The sequence below is a fragment of the Prionailurus viverrinus genome, chromosome A3 (genome assembly GCF_022837055.1).
Source record: "Prionailurus viverrinus isolate Anna chromosome A3, UM_Priviv_1.0, whole genome shotgun sequence".
NCBI classification, from domain to species: Eukaryota; Metazoa; Chordata; class Mammalia; order Carnivora; family Felidae; genus Prionailurus; species Prionailurus viverrinus.
Window position 1 is genome coordinate 28,784,910 of NC_062563.1, and position 17,326 is coordinate 28,802,235.

At 49.9% G+C, this 17,326-nt stretch overlaps 1 gene segment (V, D, J or C); it reads right to left on the reverse strand.

Annotated features, from left to right (window-relative positions):
• Positions 1-1,284: 1,284 nt before the first annotated feature.
• On the reverse strand, positions 1,285-17,111 carry LOC125161918 (Ig gamma-2A chain C region, A allele-like). The segment is given in 7 exon segments: positions 1,285-1,463; positions 4,739-4,848; positions 4,964-5,290; positions 9,934-10,242; positions 12,672-12,992; positions 14,540-14,851; positions 16,847-17,111. Coding segments are annotated over 6 exon segments (1,500 nt in total).
• Between the last annotated feature and the right edge of the window lie 215 nt (positions 17,112-17,326).

Here is a 17,326-nt window from a genome sequence, read left to right on the forward strand (position 1 = left end):
AGCAGTAAGAAGGAATAAATTATTTACATGTGCACAACTTGTAAGTTTCCGAAGGCATTATGTTGAGTGAACAAAATCAATCTCAAAATGCCACGTACTGTGGGAATCCACTTACACAACATTGTCGAAGTTATAGAGAACAGATGGGCATGTGCCAGAGGTTTGGTGTGGTGGGGCAGGTGGGCACTATGAAAGGGTAGCACAAGGCAAACCTTTGCGGCCACGGAGTTGTTCTGTACCCTGAATATGGTGGTGTTTACACCAAATACACATGAGCGGAAAGACGCAAACAAAAGCTGGGAATGTTACAAGACTGAGCTATAAAACACAGTGCCGTTGTCATTCTAAGGTGGACACCCACTATGCCGTTATCTAAAATTAACATATTAAGATGATGGGATAGAAATGTGCACGCAGGGTGTGGGGTCCGGAATACCAGAGCATTGTATCCCCATCATTCATAGTGGGATGTCAGTGAACAATGCCTATGGGGGAGATGTCTAGAAGTGACAGTGTAAGCATGCTATATGAGATCTGGCTATGACATCTAGAATAAGCAGTTAAAGATAATCAATTAAAAGAGTGGAAAATGGTTGCCTCTGACGGGTGGAAAATAGTGGAAAGTAGGGAGATTCCGGTTTTAATATGTAGAACATACCGAACTCTTTGCCTCTTAAACCACGTGCATATGTAACTTTAATAAAGGTAAAATCTAATCTAGGTGAGTAGATCGATAAGAGCTACTCATAAAAGAATGTCCACACGATAAGCGGTAATACAGGCTTGATAAGCTTTCTGAATATAAGATCGATGTTCAAAACTCAATTACCATCCTACACAGAGGCCCAAAACCCAGTGCAAACAATAATAAGAATTTTTAAGGATTCCATAAACTAGAAAGTTAATACTCTAGTTAATAGCTCTAACTAGGGATGCATAAGAACCATAACGGAACAAAAAGCCCTATAAAATGGTGAATTAAAAGTCATCAAAGAAAACCGAACTTGAGGTGTCTCATGTCCATGAGTGGCAAAACTCATTGGAAGATGTCAGTGCGCCCAAATGAGTACATAAAGTCAGTGTAACCAAATCATAATCATAAAGGTGTTTATAATGAAAGTTGACAAAGTGATTCTCAAATGCGTGTGGGTCAAGGAGAGCCTGGCCGTTCTGAGAAACCAGGACCAGGTGGGAACGTTTGCCCAAAAGAGGTATCGAAACATGTTCTACAGCTATTCTAATGAAGACAGTTTTTTGTTTTTGTTTTTTAACGCATTTTATTTTTTGTTCTTTGGCGGAGCGGCTCGTCAAATCTTTCATGCACTTATAAAATGGGATTGTTTGTCTTTAAATATTGTCTCTCAGGCGTTGGCGAGCTTTGTCTTAGATGGCCGGACAGTAAATGCTTTATGCTTGTGGACCGTCAGGTCCGGATGGCAATTACTTCTCTCTGACGTTTCAGCCTAAAAGAAGCCACAGAATAAAACTTCACTCGCACAAACAGGGGGTTGTACCTAGCCCACCTGTGTCCCAGATACAAGTCCTTGAGTAGATTCGTTTGACAAATACTTTCTCATCGGTCACCTTCCTTTTCTTTTTATCAACAGTATCTTCTGAAGAACAAGGTTTAAATTTTTATAAAGTCAAATGGATCAATGTTTTCCTTTCTAGATTGTGCTTCCCATGTCTTACCTAAAAGAGTCTCTGCTTACCCAAGATTATAAAGATTTACTTTTGTTTGTTTGTTTGTTTTCCTCCAGTTCCGTCCAGAAGCTTTATAATTTTAGGTTTCAAATTTAGGTCTAGAAAAAAAATTTAGGTCTGTGATCCCACTGACCACATTCATTTGTTCCGAGTATTTTTGTGTGTATTGTACGATAATCTTTCTATAAGGTAATATTCTTTAAGACCGTATTAAATGTTGTGTATGTTCTAAGGAAATGGTCACATCAAAAGTTGGGGCGCCTGGGTGGCTCAGTCGGCTAAGCGTCTGACTTTGGCTCAGGTCACGACCTCACGGCTTGTGAGTTTGAGCCCCACCTCGGGCTTTCTGGTGTCAGTGCAGAGCCCGCTTCGGTTCCTGACTGCCTCTCTCTCTGCCCCTCCCCAGCTCGTGTTTTCTCTCTGTCTCAAAAATAAATGAGAGCATCGAAAACTTTTTGAAAAAAAAAAAGTCATCAAAAATGAAGAGCTTTGGGGTGCCTGGGTGGCTCAGACGGTGAAGCGTCCGGCTTCGGCTCAGGTCATGATCTCGAGGTCTGTGAGTTCAAGCCCCGCATCGGGCTCTGTGTTGATGGCTCAGAGCCTGGAGCCTGCTTCGGATTCTGTGTCTCCCTCTCTCTCTGCCCCTCCCCCGTTCATGCTCTGTCTCTCTCTGTCTCAAAAATAAACGTTAAAAAAAAAAAAACGAAAAGCTTTTTTTTTTTTTTTTTTTTTTGTACTAGAAAAGCTCCCAAATGACACTAATACAGCTGCTGTGTGGACCACAGCAGGGGAACAAGAGGGACTCTCCCGCTTGTGCCCACAGAAACAGAGAGAAAAATGCTCATTGCAAAGTTGTATTACCCAAACAGCAGATAGAGCTTTAATACTATCCTGAGAGCCAGCCCTAAGTTGTAGAATGTTCTTATAATATTTTTTTAATGTTTATTTATTTTTGAGAGAGAGACAGACAGACAGACCATGAGTCGGGAAGGGGCAGAGAGAGAGAGAGGGAGACACAGAATCTGAAGCAAGTTCCAGGCTCTCAGTTGTCAGCATAGAGCCTGATGCGGGACTCAAACTCATGAGCCGTGAGATCATGACCTGTGCTAAAGTCGGATGCTCAACCAACTGAGTCCCCCAGGCCTCCCAGAGTATTCTTAGAATAGAGAGCCATGGAGCTGTGCAAAGTTAAGAAAATGGAGCTACATATACCAACGTGAAGAAATCCCACATGCTACGCTGAGCCCAAAAAATAAAAGTTCCAGAGTGCTGTATACCGTATAACAGCATTTATATAAAACTTACAACATGCAAACTAAAATTGTGTATTCCTTAAGGATTTATAACACGTTGTAAAATTTTAAAATCCACTTTGAGAAGGATAAACATGAAATTCAAGACCGTGTTTTTAAAAGAAACACGAGACCGTATCAGCAATATGTTACTATTTCGCAAAGACAGGATGGGTAGGACCAAGGATTTCTTACATATTTCCTATATGTTTCGGAACCAAAACAGGCTCATTACATGCAGTAACCTCAAAACATACAGGCGTCAAATGAAATCGTACTTGCAGAAGGTGTGTGTGAAAGTAAAATGCGTTCCTCCAAAATAAGGAAGCAGCTCAAGTGTCTACCAAGAGATGAATGGATAAAGAAGATGTGGGTATATGTCCACATATACACTGCACATATACACACATTACTCAGCCATAAAAAGGAATGAAGTCTTGCCACTTGCAGCAACATGGATGGGTCTAGAGAATATAATGCCAGCTGAAAGAAGTCAGGGAAAGACAAATACCATATGATTTCACTCACATGTGGAATTGAAAACAAAACAAACGAACGATTTAAAAAAAGGAGGCAAACCGAAAAACAGATTCTTACCTGTCGAGAACAACCCGATGGTTACCAGAGGGGAAGGTGGGGGGTGGGGGGTGGGGAGGGGGATGGGAGAAATAGGTGAAGGCAGTAACAGTACACTTAATCGTCATCAGCCGTGATGAATGCATAAAATTGTTGAATTCCTATGTTGTGCACTTGAAACTGATATAACACTCTATGCTAACTGCACTGCAATTCACATTTTAAAAAGAAAAAAGGAAAGTAAAATGTGCTCTGAAAATGAAGGGCTGTTCCTCATCACAGACAGAATAGGAACCTTCTTTTCTTGACCCTCTTGATTGTCTTTGGGGCAGAGTCAGGGCCAGTGTGAAGCTCAGTGCATCAGGGTCTCTGGGTCCCTGAGACCAGGGTCCATCCTTGACTCTGCTCTGAAGAGAGCGGAACATCAGGACTTGGCTCCGAGAGAAGGAACATCAGGAGGGTGTGGGGAAGGGGGCATGTCCAGGATGGAAATGGGGGCGGGGGGCAGCTTCTCCCACCATGTGAGCCTCCTGGACGGGGTGGGAGGAAATTCACTGCAGAGCATGCAAGAGCGATCGTGGAAAAATCATTCATTCATTCATTCATTCATTCTTGTATTAATTCCCCCAATACTGCCTGGATTCATGGTACAGATCAGAAATAAGACCCCTAGTCACTACACCCCAGCCCCCTCTGTCTGGTATTCTGAACTCCCCCAACCCCACATTCATGTTTGCCAGTAGTCTGAGCCTCCCTGTGCCTCGATGGGCTCCATTATAGATTTTAGCAATACTTTTCTAATTCATTCCAAAATAAGTCCTACGAAAACTGGCGTATATAACAGTATATGGGGGCACTCTTTGGAGCTTGAGGCTCAAAGCTTTGACCTTCATCCCACCTCCACTCCTTGGATCCCCACCCAGGGTTCCAGGGACTTCATTTAAAAGCCTCCAAACCCAGGGCACTGCTGGATGGGTGAGAGTTGGAAGCCTCTGAGATTTCCAACAGAACTTTGGAGAAAACAAGTGTTTCCAGCCTTTTCTTGAGCCTGGATCTCCCTGGGAGGCACAGTGTGAAACAGTGGCCTTACCCTGGACTCCTCTTGCCAGCCCATGATGGTGACCATGACCTCTCTCCTTATGTACTAAGACCTGCCCCCAACTCACCTGTTACCGGCTCCGCCACCTGCAGATGTAGGTGACTATGAAACTCATCGCCAGCAGCACCTTGAAGCCCAGAAGGAATGCCACAAAGATGAGCGCAGGCATCTTGGGACCTAAGTACCAATGGGCAGAAGGAGACAGCAAAGGGGACACTGTGAGTTTAAATACTTCACTCCACTCAGGAGACAAAGGTGACCTAGTTGCTCAGAGCAGTGGAGGTGGGCTTACCTGAGCTTCCGATGGGCTTGTATGTGCCGTGTGCTTCCGCAGACAGTATGAGGCTGGCCTGGATGGGAGGTTGGGTCTCGTGCTGCACCTTACAGGTGAGCACCTGTTCGGACCCCGGCCCTGACATGTTCACCAAATGCAAGCTTTCCAGGGTGTAGGTCCCATCGCTATTCTGCTTGGATTTGAGCTGCTCAGCTCCCTTGATCGTATGGCAGTTCTCCGTCCAGGTGAGATGCACACTCTGTGGATAGAATCTCTGCACGCGGCAGGTGACAGCCACCAAGTCCAAGGAGCGTGAAGACTGGGACACTGTCACTGTAGGGGGAACTGACACAGCCCAGAGAAAGCAGACAATCACTAGAGGAAGGCCACTGTGGGAGCGTGGGAGCTGCCTGAAGATGGGTCATCTGCCCAGGGTCTGCCCCAGAGGAGGATCCAGGTACTTGTGAACAGATTCTTGCATAGGTAAATGCATGGCTGAATGAGAGTGTGCTTTGAGTGAATGCATGCTTGGTGCGTGGTCGGATCGAGGAACGCATGAAGAAAAGAATGAGTGGGATTGATGAAAACCTCCAAATCTTGCTCTCTCTTTTTCCGCTTTGGCCATGAAAGATGCAAAGATGAACATTAAATGCCATTTAAGAACCTACAAGGCAGGTGACCCACTCCATGACTTGATGATTCTACGAGATGAAGATTCACGGACTCTACATCTTTACGACTCCAAGGTCCTGAGATTTTACATTGGAAGGAACTAGGATTTGGAGAGGTTCAGTAACCTGCCCGAGGTCACAAGTGGCAAAGCTGGGGTTACACCAGACACAGCGTGTTTTACTGTTGTGCTAGTCGGACACCCCAACTTTCAGGCTCTATGCATTTATGATTCCCGGCTTCTGAAATCATGATCCAACGACTTCTAGACCTCTTTGCAACTGGGTTTTCAGCTGGGCAGTAGAATGTATTCACAATGAGGAGACTTTGGAATATGTTTCAATAGGACACAACCTTGTATATTTCAGTGGAATTCGTATGACGGCCCAGCGTCTAACACTAAACAAAGGGCATCTGTCCCCTAAATGTCCTCCCTTCATACTCAGCCCATCCAGATGGATCATTTCTGTCAGTGCTGCTTAAGAAATGGGTGGGACAGGGGCACCTGGGTGGCTCAGTTGGTCAAGCATCCGACTTTGGCTCAGGTCATGATGTCGCGGTCCGTGAGTTCAAGCCCTGCGTCGGGCTCTGTGCTGACAGCTCAGAGCCTGGAGCCTGCTTCGGATTCTGTGTCTCCCTGTCTCTCTCTCTCTCTCTCTCTCTCTCTCTGTGCCCCTCCCTCCTCATGCTCTCTGTCTCTCAAAAATAAGTAAATGTTAAAGTTTTTTTAACATTTAAAAGATGAGTGGGACAGCCAAGGCAGGACGCCGTCTCCAGAAGTCATTATCTGTACTCAGCCTTTCCCCCCTCAGCACACAGGCAAGGATTACTCCCAAGCAAAGAGGAAGAACTGGAGAAGGGAGCATTCAGGATGGAGGAAGCCTGGGGTCCAGGAAGGATTGGCCAGGGTAAGTAAGAGGGCGTTAGAGGATGCCAAAGACCACAGAAAGGAGGGACAGGCTCAGATGCCCTTTCTAGCCACCAGGGAGCTCTCCTGGCTGTGTGGTATCCAGGCAGCGTCCGGAGGACAGAGACCCAGGCCCAGCAGATGATCACTGTTTCGACACACAGAATGGCAGCGCATGTGTGGTCCCCTCTAATCCTCACAAAACCACAAGAGCTGAACAGGGCATATGCTACCTAGTATCAGAAAACAACAACAAAAAGCCACTTAGAAGGAACCTGTACCAAACAGGCCCCGATCTCATAAAAATTCTCAAGGAAGAACTGGTTGAAACTTCATCTGGTAAAACGTTTCAGTGATGAAACTAATTTTGTTTAATTTACATCTTAATTCAATATAAAATATAACCACAGCGATGCGCCGACTCTTGGAAGCAGCGAGTGCTGCAAGTCTAAGGAAGTAGAGATAATTTCCCCCCAAACCTGACTCTACGTCCTACCAGTGAAGCCATATGGTACCTGCACATTTCACATTTGCGGCACCATCATTAAAAGGTCGTTGAAAAATTATTTGAATGTCCTGTCGATTTTCACAGGGGCCTCTTTCAATCAATGCGTTCTCTCTTTAAGTTTTTAATGCTTATTTATTTTTGAGACAGAGAGAGACAGAGCACGAGCAGGGGAGGGGCAGAGAGAGAGGGAGACACAGAATCCGAAGCAGGCTCTGGGCTCTGAGCTGTCAGCACAGAGCCCGACGCGCGGCTCGAACTCACGAACCTCGAGATCATGGCCTGAGCCAAAGTTGGATGCTCGACCGGCTGAGCCACCCAGGCGTCCCAACAATGTGTTCTCTTTTGAAGTGCCCACGGAATGATGAGTATCACGGATCTTCTTCGTTTTCCATCTGGAAGCACTCAGAGGCTTTGCCTGTGATGCCTGCGGTCCCCCCCATCATTGGCATCAACTTCTCGAAATACAACTTTTGCAAGATCTCTGATTTCATTTCACAATGGATGCAGATTCCTTCTGCATAGCGCGGTCTCTTGCTTGCCACGCTTCAATCAAGGCAAGACTGATCTAGAGCAGAGGGTTTCTAGACTACGCACCGCCTCCCCCAGCTGCTGGTTCAGAGCGGCCGTGCTGGGAGACTTGTCCCTCCTCGAACTCCCATGACACTTCCCGCATTCTCCGCCTTGGGATTTCTCCATAACCACAAAATGTCACCCAGACCATGCAAGCACATCCCAGTTTCCTTCTCCCCACCACCCCCCAAGGAAGAATCCCCAGGAATGGTCTACCCAGTTCCTGAGAGGGTCCCAGTGGGGCTGAGCCTCATTTGCCCACAAGGGCAACCATTCAATAACTCACCCTTTCTTGAGTGTCCTGCCTTCCCTGTCTGACCCTCCCCACCCCTTATCCCAACCTCTGTGCCTCTGTGGATCTCTTCCCAAACACCTGCACCTGGTCCTGGTTTCAGGCTCTGCCGTCAGGGGAATCCAGATAAAGACACCCACAGTGGCATTTCTGGGACGGGAAACCCAGCAGAGGTGCAGCCAGTGTTGAGCAGCGAGGGGTTTGAGTGGGGGCTAGTTTTACAAGTAATTCATTTGTGAATATCTGTATTTTCTAGGATTTTTGCTTTCCTACACAATTGTCCTAACTCCAGGGAGTTATATAATAAATACTCAGGTAATGAAGAACCCTCTGAATTATCATTTTCCTACTTTACGCTCAAATATACTGAGTCTGGGAGAGCCTAAGTAACTAAGCAGGCAATCCCATAGATGGTAAAGAGTGGACAGAAGCCTGAGTTTACCTCTTGCACTGCCGGTGGGAATGCAAACTGGTGCAGCCCCTCTGGAAAACAGTGTGGAGGTGCCTCAAAAAATTAAAAATAGAACTACCCTACGACTCAGCAATTGCACTACTAGGCATTTATCCAAGGGATACAGGTGTACTATTTCGAAGGGTCACATGCACCCCCATGTTTATAGCAGCACTATCCACAATAGCCAAAGTATGGAAAGAGCCCAAATGTCCATCGATAGATGAATGGATAAAGAAGATGTGGTATATATATACAATGGAGTATTACTCACCAATCAAAAAGAATGAACTCTTGCCATTTGCAACAACGTGGATGGAGCTAGAATGTACAATGCTAAGTGAAATAAGTCAGTCGGAGAAAGACAAATATCATATGATGTCACTCATGTGCAGATTTAAGATACAAAACAGCTGAATGTGAGGGAAGGGAAGTAAAAATAAGACAGAAACAGAGAGGGAGACAAACCACAAGAGACTCAAATACAGAGAACAAACTGAGGGCTGCTGGCGGGGTGTTGGGTGGGGGGGAAGGGCTAAAGGAGTGAGGGGCACTAAGGAGGGCACTCGTTGGGATGAGCACTGGCTGTTACATGTAAGTGATGAATCACTGAATTCTATTCGTGAAATTATTATTACACTATATGTTAACTAAGTTGGATTTAAATTTAAAATAATAATAATAATAATAATAATAATAAAAGAAGCCTGAGTTCATATGAAAAATCTCTCACTCACTGGCTTTGCAACCTGGGGCTGACTTTACTTCTTTGAACCCGAGTTTCCTTCTGTAAATCCTCAAGGGCACAAAGAACACGAGGCAGTGGCACACCTTTAATTCGTCAACCCACATGAGTGTGCTTTACTGACTGTGTGGTGTGCTCATTTGAGGTGTTAATGTCAGTATTTTTATTCATGTAAAATGATGTCTTTCCTGCCACAATAATAGCGAAAATATTGAGGAAAATATTTTGTAGACTTTAAAATCCGATGCACATTTAAGGAATTAAATATTACTGCTGTGCAACTTTAGACCACTCACTTGCCTTCTCTGGGGGTTAGACTCGTCATAAACAACGGGATGCTTGCTATAATTCTTCCTAGGCATGATGCCCATGACCTCACCAAATTCATAGACCTGCCAAGCATGGGTCCAGGCCAGGAAAATCGACAACAACAAAAAAAATCAGATGACACATTGGGCCCTTACCTAAGTATGAGTAATCGTCCAAAGACGACACAGTCCCTAAAATTTAGAAGCTGCAAACACTTACATCCTCTTCATATAAAACAGCAATAATAAAAACATGAACTTCCTGGAAGATACTGTTCCCCATTTTACAGATGAGGAGACTGAGTTCAGAGAGGTGACGTGAATGGTACAAATAATAATTCGTAGCCACCCCAGCGACTGCCACCCTGAACGGTTAGTATGAGCAAGGCACTGTGTTGTGCGCCTTACAGGTGTCATTTCACTGCACCTGTGCCACCACCAAGTGAGGGCTGTGCCATTTTCAGAGGAGGAAACGGAGGCAGAGACATCCACAGCCCAACTCTGCACGGACCCACCTGAGCAGTGAGAACGCCCTTACCACGGAGGTACTGGTCCAGGCTGATGGCTTTCTGGAAGACCAGTGTGGATTTATGACTGACGTGGCATTGGACGAAGGAGAGCACATCGTCCGCTTGCAGCGGGACGAGCACTCGGCTGGTCACATTGTGTGTGTCCCCACTGGGGTGGACGTAGGTCTGCGTCTTTGGGAGCTCGTGGTTCTTTTTAAACCAGGTCACGGTAATGTGGCGCGACGGGAATCCGGAGGACACGTAGGTCAGCTGGATGCTCTTCCCCGGCTCAGATCGCTGAAGGGGGCCTTGCAAGGAGTAGGAATAGGTGCTCCGGCCTGCAGGGAGAGACCACCCCTCCCATGAGAGGCACGGAGGTGCCCAGAGACCACGGCTCCATGAGAAGCCCCATCGCGTCCCCCCCCTTAGGGTGTAAAGGTAAATTCCAACAGGAGTCGGATTCTGAAGCCGACATCGGAGGCCCGGCAGTGACTAGACAGGGAGCACAGCAGTGTGTATGGGGCCGACTCCCACCCACACCCCCTGGCCAACACCCGCATCGCTGGATTCATCTCCATTTCACAGATGAGGAAACTGAGGCCCAGACAGGCAAGGTAACTTGCCCACGGTGCCCAGCCAGTCAGTGGCAGAGCCGGGGTTCTTAGCCAGACAGTCTGGCCCCAGGGTCTTTGCGGTCTCAGCTCAGGCATGTCCTCTATCCCTGACAAGGGAATATCACGTCCATGCGCAAAACTCCCGGGTCATAGAAAAGCAGGTGGCACAGAGAAGACCTTAAGAGCACAGGCGTTGGGGGGTCACACTGGGCTGGGCGCCCCGGCGACTGCAAACAGTCCGGATGCCAAGCAAAGGTCAAGGAAAGGAATCCCCAGCAGGCCAGGCGAGCCCCACAGGTGTCAGGACACAGATGAGGAACTGAGCTCTGGGCAGGCGATGCTTTGCCCGAGGGCTCAGATGGTTGGTGGCAGCCTTGTGATGGGACACCGATCTGCTCAGCTCCAGAGTCTGGCCACCTCTAAACACAAGATCCAGAGTCCGCTTCAAAGGAGCGAGGGTCCCGTCAGCAAGCAGACGGAGCCCCGTAGCAGGAGGCCCCACGGGAAAGTGCCACTGTGATGACTGAACCATGGTGCACAGCGGGGCCGTTCAGGGACAAGGACAAATCAGAAACAGAGCACGTAAGCCTGAGTTTGAGAAGAGACGTGAGGTAACACTGAGGTCTATCTTCTCCGGCAGGATGGGGGAGAAAAATACAAAAGAGCACAGTGAATTTGAGACAGACTGCCCTGCCTTTTGACCCCAGCTCAGACCTCTCAGACCTCGGCCCCTCCGCTGCCTGTCCTGTCCTATGTCAGCCAAGCTACGCGAGCACGACTGGGACACGGTAAGTGTCCTACAGACGTCAGCCAGATGCAAACGGAGGGCCGAGGTGGGGATACCGAAGAAGGGCTCTGTGGGCCAGACCGGGGAGGTGCTGCTGTGCAGGGGCACTCACACCGAACGGAAGGGGCCCTGGACGCCAGAAAAGGAAGAAAGATAAGACAGAGAGAGGAAAAAACTCGGGAGTGAGTAAAGAAGTGATTCAGAATGAAATAACGATACTTGCTTTTCCGAGGACAAAAGACCAGTTTGGAGTTTTCTATCCAGATCTGTGTATCCCACTGGGGGGTGGGGGGGGCACTTCTCTTATTTCTGCTGGACGTGGACAAAAAAGAACCTGGAGAAACTGAATGGTGAGTAGGATCATTCCCCAAGAATTCTTACAGCAGGCAGATCAAGGCCGGATCTGTCCGGGAGAGACAGGATGCAGGGTTGAAGCCCTTGCTGGGAAGACGGGCTGTTTTGCCGGCTCGGCCTCCATCCACCCTTTGCTGGGAGCGGCAGGGACCCTGAGACATGTGCACAGACGCAGCCGTTCACACCTGCGCACACCTCCTGTAGGGAGCTGTCCTCTCCCACTTAGGGCGGTTCTGGAGAGCTGTCAGTCCTCACTGGGGCTCCCCTAGGCCAGGCCAATCACGATACTCTCTTCTCTTCCCATCCCCACATCCCCTCCTGGCCCGTCATTCATTCTCCCGAGCTGATCCAAGCTGGTCCAGGAGAAGCAGCTTGCGTGGCTGGTGTGGGTCTGAACTGCGAGCAGGCAGCTCCCCCTAGTGGACACAGTCACGCGCGGCCACAAAGGGCGAGAGAAGGGGAGCTTGGAGAGGATTAGGATGGGCGGAGGGAGGCGAGGAGGAGAGAGAAAGGAGGCAGAGAGAGAGAGAGAGAGAGAGAGAGATTGAGAGAGAACAGAATAGGAGAGAGGAGAATCTTGCTCCGGCACCCACTCTGTTTCCCAGCTAAGGGAGTTGAGAATTCTGGCCTCTTTGAAATTGACTCTCAGAAACTTCCAGCTGAACCAGTCTTGATTAAAAACCTTTGGTGCCCAGCAGTCCATCATCTCTGCCATTTCCTGCACTCAAGTGTGAAGGCAGCAAACTTCCTACCAGAAGAGTGCATGGGACTGGGGAAGGGAAGTCCTGCTCCTTGTTGGGGGGGGGGGGAAGGAGGGAGGGAGGGAACTTAGGGGTGAATGGCTCCGAGTTTTATCGCCAGCCCAGGGAACCCTCCCTTCCGTCACCTTCATCCAGTGCCACCCCGAGCCCGTGACCTAATACAGCCTGCACCCCAGGCCCATGCTTGGTGTTTTCATGCCTGGCTCTCCCAGCCATGCCGCCCAGAGGGGCCAGCAAGAGACTGCACCCACCTTTCCCCAGCCTGGGTGCCTGGGCCCGCAGGGTGATGTTGGCCCGGACGGGTGGCTGCTCATCCTGGACCACCCAGCAAGCAAACTCGCTCCCGTCCAGTGTGGCCTCCGCCTGCCACGTGTGCTTCAGAGAGTAGGTGCCATCTGGGTTTCTTGTGACCTGTGGGGACTCCACCGTGTGGACCTGGTGTCTGTTTTCCATCCAGGTGAGACGTAGGTGGGAGGGGTAGAAGTGGCTCGCGTGGCAGGTGAGATTCACTCTCTGTTGCATGTGGATGTACGTCCCGGAGGTCTTGGTGGTGATCTTCAGGGTGGGGACAACTAGACAACCAGAAAGAAACATCTGTTGAGATTACCCCTGCCCATCTGGCCTCTTTCCTTCTCCCAAGAACCAGACACGAGACCTGTCACTCTCATCCGTTACTTTTCTTGTATGCTTAATGTAAGGCAAATAAAGTGAAGTGTTAACATCCATTAAATATGAGTAGGGGTACCTAGGTGTCTGGTGTGTTATTTTTTGTATGTTTGAAATATTCACTACCATGAAATACAATTTTAAGAATCACTGGGGCACCTGGGTGGCTCAGTCGGTGAAGCGTCCGGCTCTTGATTTCAGCTCAGGTCATGATCTCACTAGTTCGAGCCCCGCATCAAGCTCTGTGCTGACAGTGCAGAGCCTGCTTGGGATTCTCTCTGCCCACCCCCTGCTTTGACTCTCTCTCTCAAATTAAACAAACAGTTAACAAATCAAATTAAATTAAGTTAATAAAAAGAATTACTGGGGCACCTGGGTGGCTCAGTTGGTTAAGCTTCCAACTTCAGCTCAGGTCATGATCTCACGGTTCGTGGGTTCGAGCCCCGTGTCGGGCTCTGTGCTGGCAGCTCAGAGCCTGGAGCCTGCTTCTTCCTCTCTGCCCCTCCCTTGTTCGTTCTCTCTCTCTCTCTCTCTCTCAAAAACAAACATTAAAATTTTAAAAAATATATTAAAAAAAAGAATTGCTAAAATATGATGCCCACAAGGACAAGGATTTAATTTTACTCGTTGCTGTATCTTCAGCACCCAGAACAGTGCCTGGCACGCAGTCGATATTCATTATTTATTGAATGAATAAGACATTTAAAAAATTTTCTTTAAATTTACATTTATTTATTTTTGAGAGACAGAGAGAGAGGGCACAAGGGGGGGAGGGGCAGAGAGAATGAGACACAGAATCCGAAGCAGGCTCCAGGCTCCAAGCTGTCAGCACAGAGCCCGACGCGGGGCTCGAACCCACGAACCGCAAGATCATGACTTGAGCCGAAGTCAGACGCTTATCTGACTGAGCCACCCAGGTGCTCCAGGACATTTTTTAAATTTAAAAATAATAACAATGATATTAATAGAGCAATGATATTAATAGATGCAATGATAGTAGCAGTGATATTAATCGCAATGATATTAATAAATATTAATAGAGGTGTTTAGGATGGAAAGTTGAGACAAGATCATGAGATAATAGTAAGATTATCATCATTATAATGATGATGATGATAAATGGAAAGTTGGGGCCAAACATTCATCAACAACTTCCTGTGTGCCAGGCACTGTTCTAGGTACTTCATAAGGAATGACTCATGTAATCCTCACATGAAACCTACAAGGGCTTATTTTTATTCCCACTCTAGGAGGGGACTGAGGCCCAAAGAAGTTAGGGGACTTACCCAAGATCACACACGTCGTAAAGTGATACAGCCAGGATTAAACCCAGACGGCCGCCCCCGGTCTCCCGGGGGGGTTGGGGGGGAGAATGGGACTTTGGGCAGAAGACGCTGAAAGCCGATGCTGCTGGGAGATGACACCCCTCCCCCCACACTTCCTGCCCACCCACCTTGGAGCACTTGGGAGAGGTTCATGGTCTTTCGCAGAGGTTCTCCCAGCGCCCTGTGGGTGACTTCGCAGGTGATCTCCAGTAAGAGATCCTGGAGGGTCAGTGTCACCCACACCTTACTGGTAACGAAGTAGTTGCCTTGGTTGTTGGTCACCAGGTGCTGGGCTGAGGCTGGATGCTCATCGCTGCCCTTCATCCAGGTGACATTGAAATCCCAGGAGCTGAAGGGGCCGGCCGTACAGTTGAAAGGCACTGGGTTTCCCGGGGTCGTCCTCCGAGATGGGCCCGTCAGAGAGATGAAGGGCCGCCCGGCTGTGAAAGAGAGCTTGTGACCATACAAGGCGCATCCGACACTCAACAGCCTGTAAGGGCTGCCGGTGGCACGTCAGGCCTTGGGGACTGACTGTGTGCTGTGTCTTGTTCCGGCCTTGGGGAGCATAGGATGGATGATGACAAGTAAACAGACAAACATAGCATTCTAACTGGGGCTCAACCTCAGGGAAACAGAGTGCTGAGGTTAAAAAAAAAAAAATGCCAGAAGGCTTATTCTAGAAGAAAATAGTAGTCTATGGCCATACCACCCTGAACGCGCCTGATCTCGTCTAGAAGAAAATGAGAGAAGGCTTCCTGGAGGAGGTGACATTTTGAGCTGAAGCTGAGAGATGGATAGGAGCCAGCCATGAGAAGGGGCATGGGAAGAACATTCTAGAAAGTGGGAATGGCAGGTGAGAATATGTTGAGAGGCTGAGAGATCTGTAGGACTCCAGCATCATGGGCAAAGAGGTCCAGATGGGGAAAAGCCTGTGGTTCAAGGTAATGCTGCTGACTCTATTCTGAGTGCGACCGGAAGCCATTGGAGACCGTGAACACAGGACCAGGTGGCCTCGCCGACGTGGTTTAAAAGGATACTGTGGTCGCCGTGTGGAGGATGGAAAGCAGGTGGCAGGATGGGAGCAGCGACAGCAGTGTGGAGGGGACCCAGGACTGCCTGGGCCAGGCCGGTGAGCGATGGGGGGGACCTGAGACCCGTTCGGCAGAAACAGCCAGCAGGACTCGGTCACAGACTGGACACAGCGGGCTATGGGGAAATGTGTCCCAGGCTTTTCTGTCGGGCATCCGGGCGGACGGTTCTAGGTTCGGGGAGAGGTGTGGCGAAGACACAAAGATCTCCCTTTTGGACACCAGTGTGACATCGAGAGCCACTGCGGGCAGGGATGGCCGGCCCTCCCAATCCGGTCCTTCCCGTCCACATCTCTGCTTGCTCAGCTCTGGGGACGCGGCACTCTCTCCACCTGAGGCAGCATCCCCCTTCCTCTTCTAGCCTCCAGTCTGTGCCCTAGAGTCATCCCAGGGCACCTGCAGGACCGGGCTCCCTTCCCCCTCATGACAGCTTGCAGGGGTGTGACAGCCGTGACCTCTGCAAGTCTTCACTGCCCCCAGGCTCCCCCCCCCCCCCCCCCGCGCCCCTGCGCTGAGCCGGTCTGTGAGCTGGGTGCTGGGGACACAGACAAGTGTCAGACAGGACCCCTGTGCTGGAGGAGCATCTGGTCAGGTGTGTGGGTGTGGGGAGGATAGATAAACCAGCACTGACAACGCAGGGTTCTGGGTGACGGAGGGCAGCTCGGGCGGCTGTGGAGCGTATCCTCTCAGCACCCAGCTCCGGAACCTTCTGCATCATGCTCTCTTCTCAGTAGACCCTCCTGATCATCATCACCCCACTGCACCGGACACCCTGTGGCTCATAGAACGTTTCCAGGTGTGTGTTTATTCTCATCCGCATCCCACTGCGGGAGGCTGGTACTGTTGTCCCCGCTTTCCAGAAGAGGAGACAGCCACAGAGAGGTTTAGTGACTTGTACGAGGTCACACAGCCTGCGGGGGGGGGACGCTAAGGAGGGAGGTTAAGCAGTCTGACTGAGAACCCTGCAATCTTCCTTCAAGGCCAGAGGCGCCATCACTCGGGGGGGGGGGTCCTCCCTTTCTGTCCCTCCCACCTCACACCCTCTCTGACCTAGATGTGTTAGCCACTCGGACCAGAGCTGACATCAGGGAGACCGGGTGGGAGGTGGGCTCCCCCTTCACCCCCTGCCCTCCCCCAGTCTGTCGTCCTTGTGGCCTCCTGGCCCCAACCCCCCATCACCTTTGTTTCTCACAGGTGAGGACAGGACACGCCCTGGCAGGTAGGCAAAGGGCCCCGCTAGGTCCTGTGGGCCCCAGACCCCTGCAACCCAAGGCAGCTGCATGTAGTAATCCCCGAGGGCCTCCCTGCCAGGTCTGAGGGTGTCTCGGGGCAGCACCCAGGACTTACCTGTGAGTCCCAGCAGGAGGGCAGGCAGGACGGAGGTCAGGACCTGCCCACACTTAGCAGCCATGGCGAGGAGGCTCCGGGTCCCTGGTCGTGCTGGGCACCAACCCCGGATGAGCCTCTGCATGAGCCCAGGAGCCACTGCCTGGTCTCCCGACAGCCGAAGGCGGGCCACACGCTTCCTGGACACTCTCCCACCCCGGGCCTGAAGCAGTGGCTTGAGCCACAGGGACAGAAGTGGTCACTGTGGCCCAGGCCTCTTTCCAAACCCCAAACCATCAGGCCTGGGGTGTGTAGCTGGGGAGGCGTCTATTGCCTCTGGCCTGGGTGCTGACTGTCCCCAAGGCCCCACGAAGGGGACCCAGAAGGGGCTGGGCTCCCCCCACCCTCACCCCAAGCTGGGAGCCACACAGCTCCCTGTGATGTGGTGAGAGCCTCCTCCGTGCTGAGCAGATGTGACTGACAGCCTGCTGTGGCCAGCCC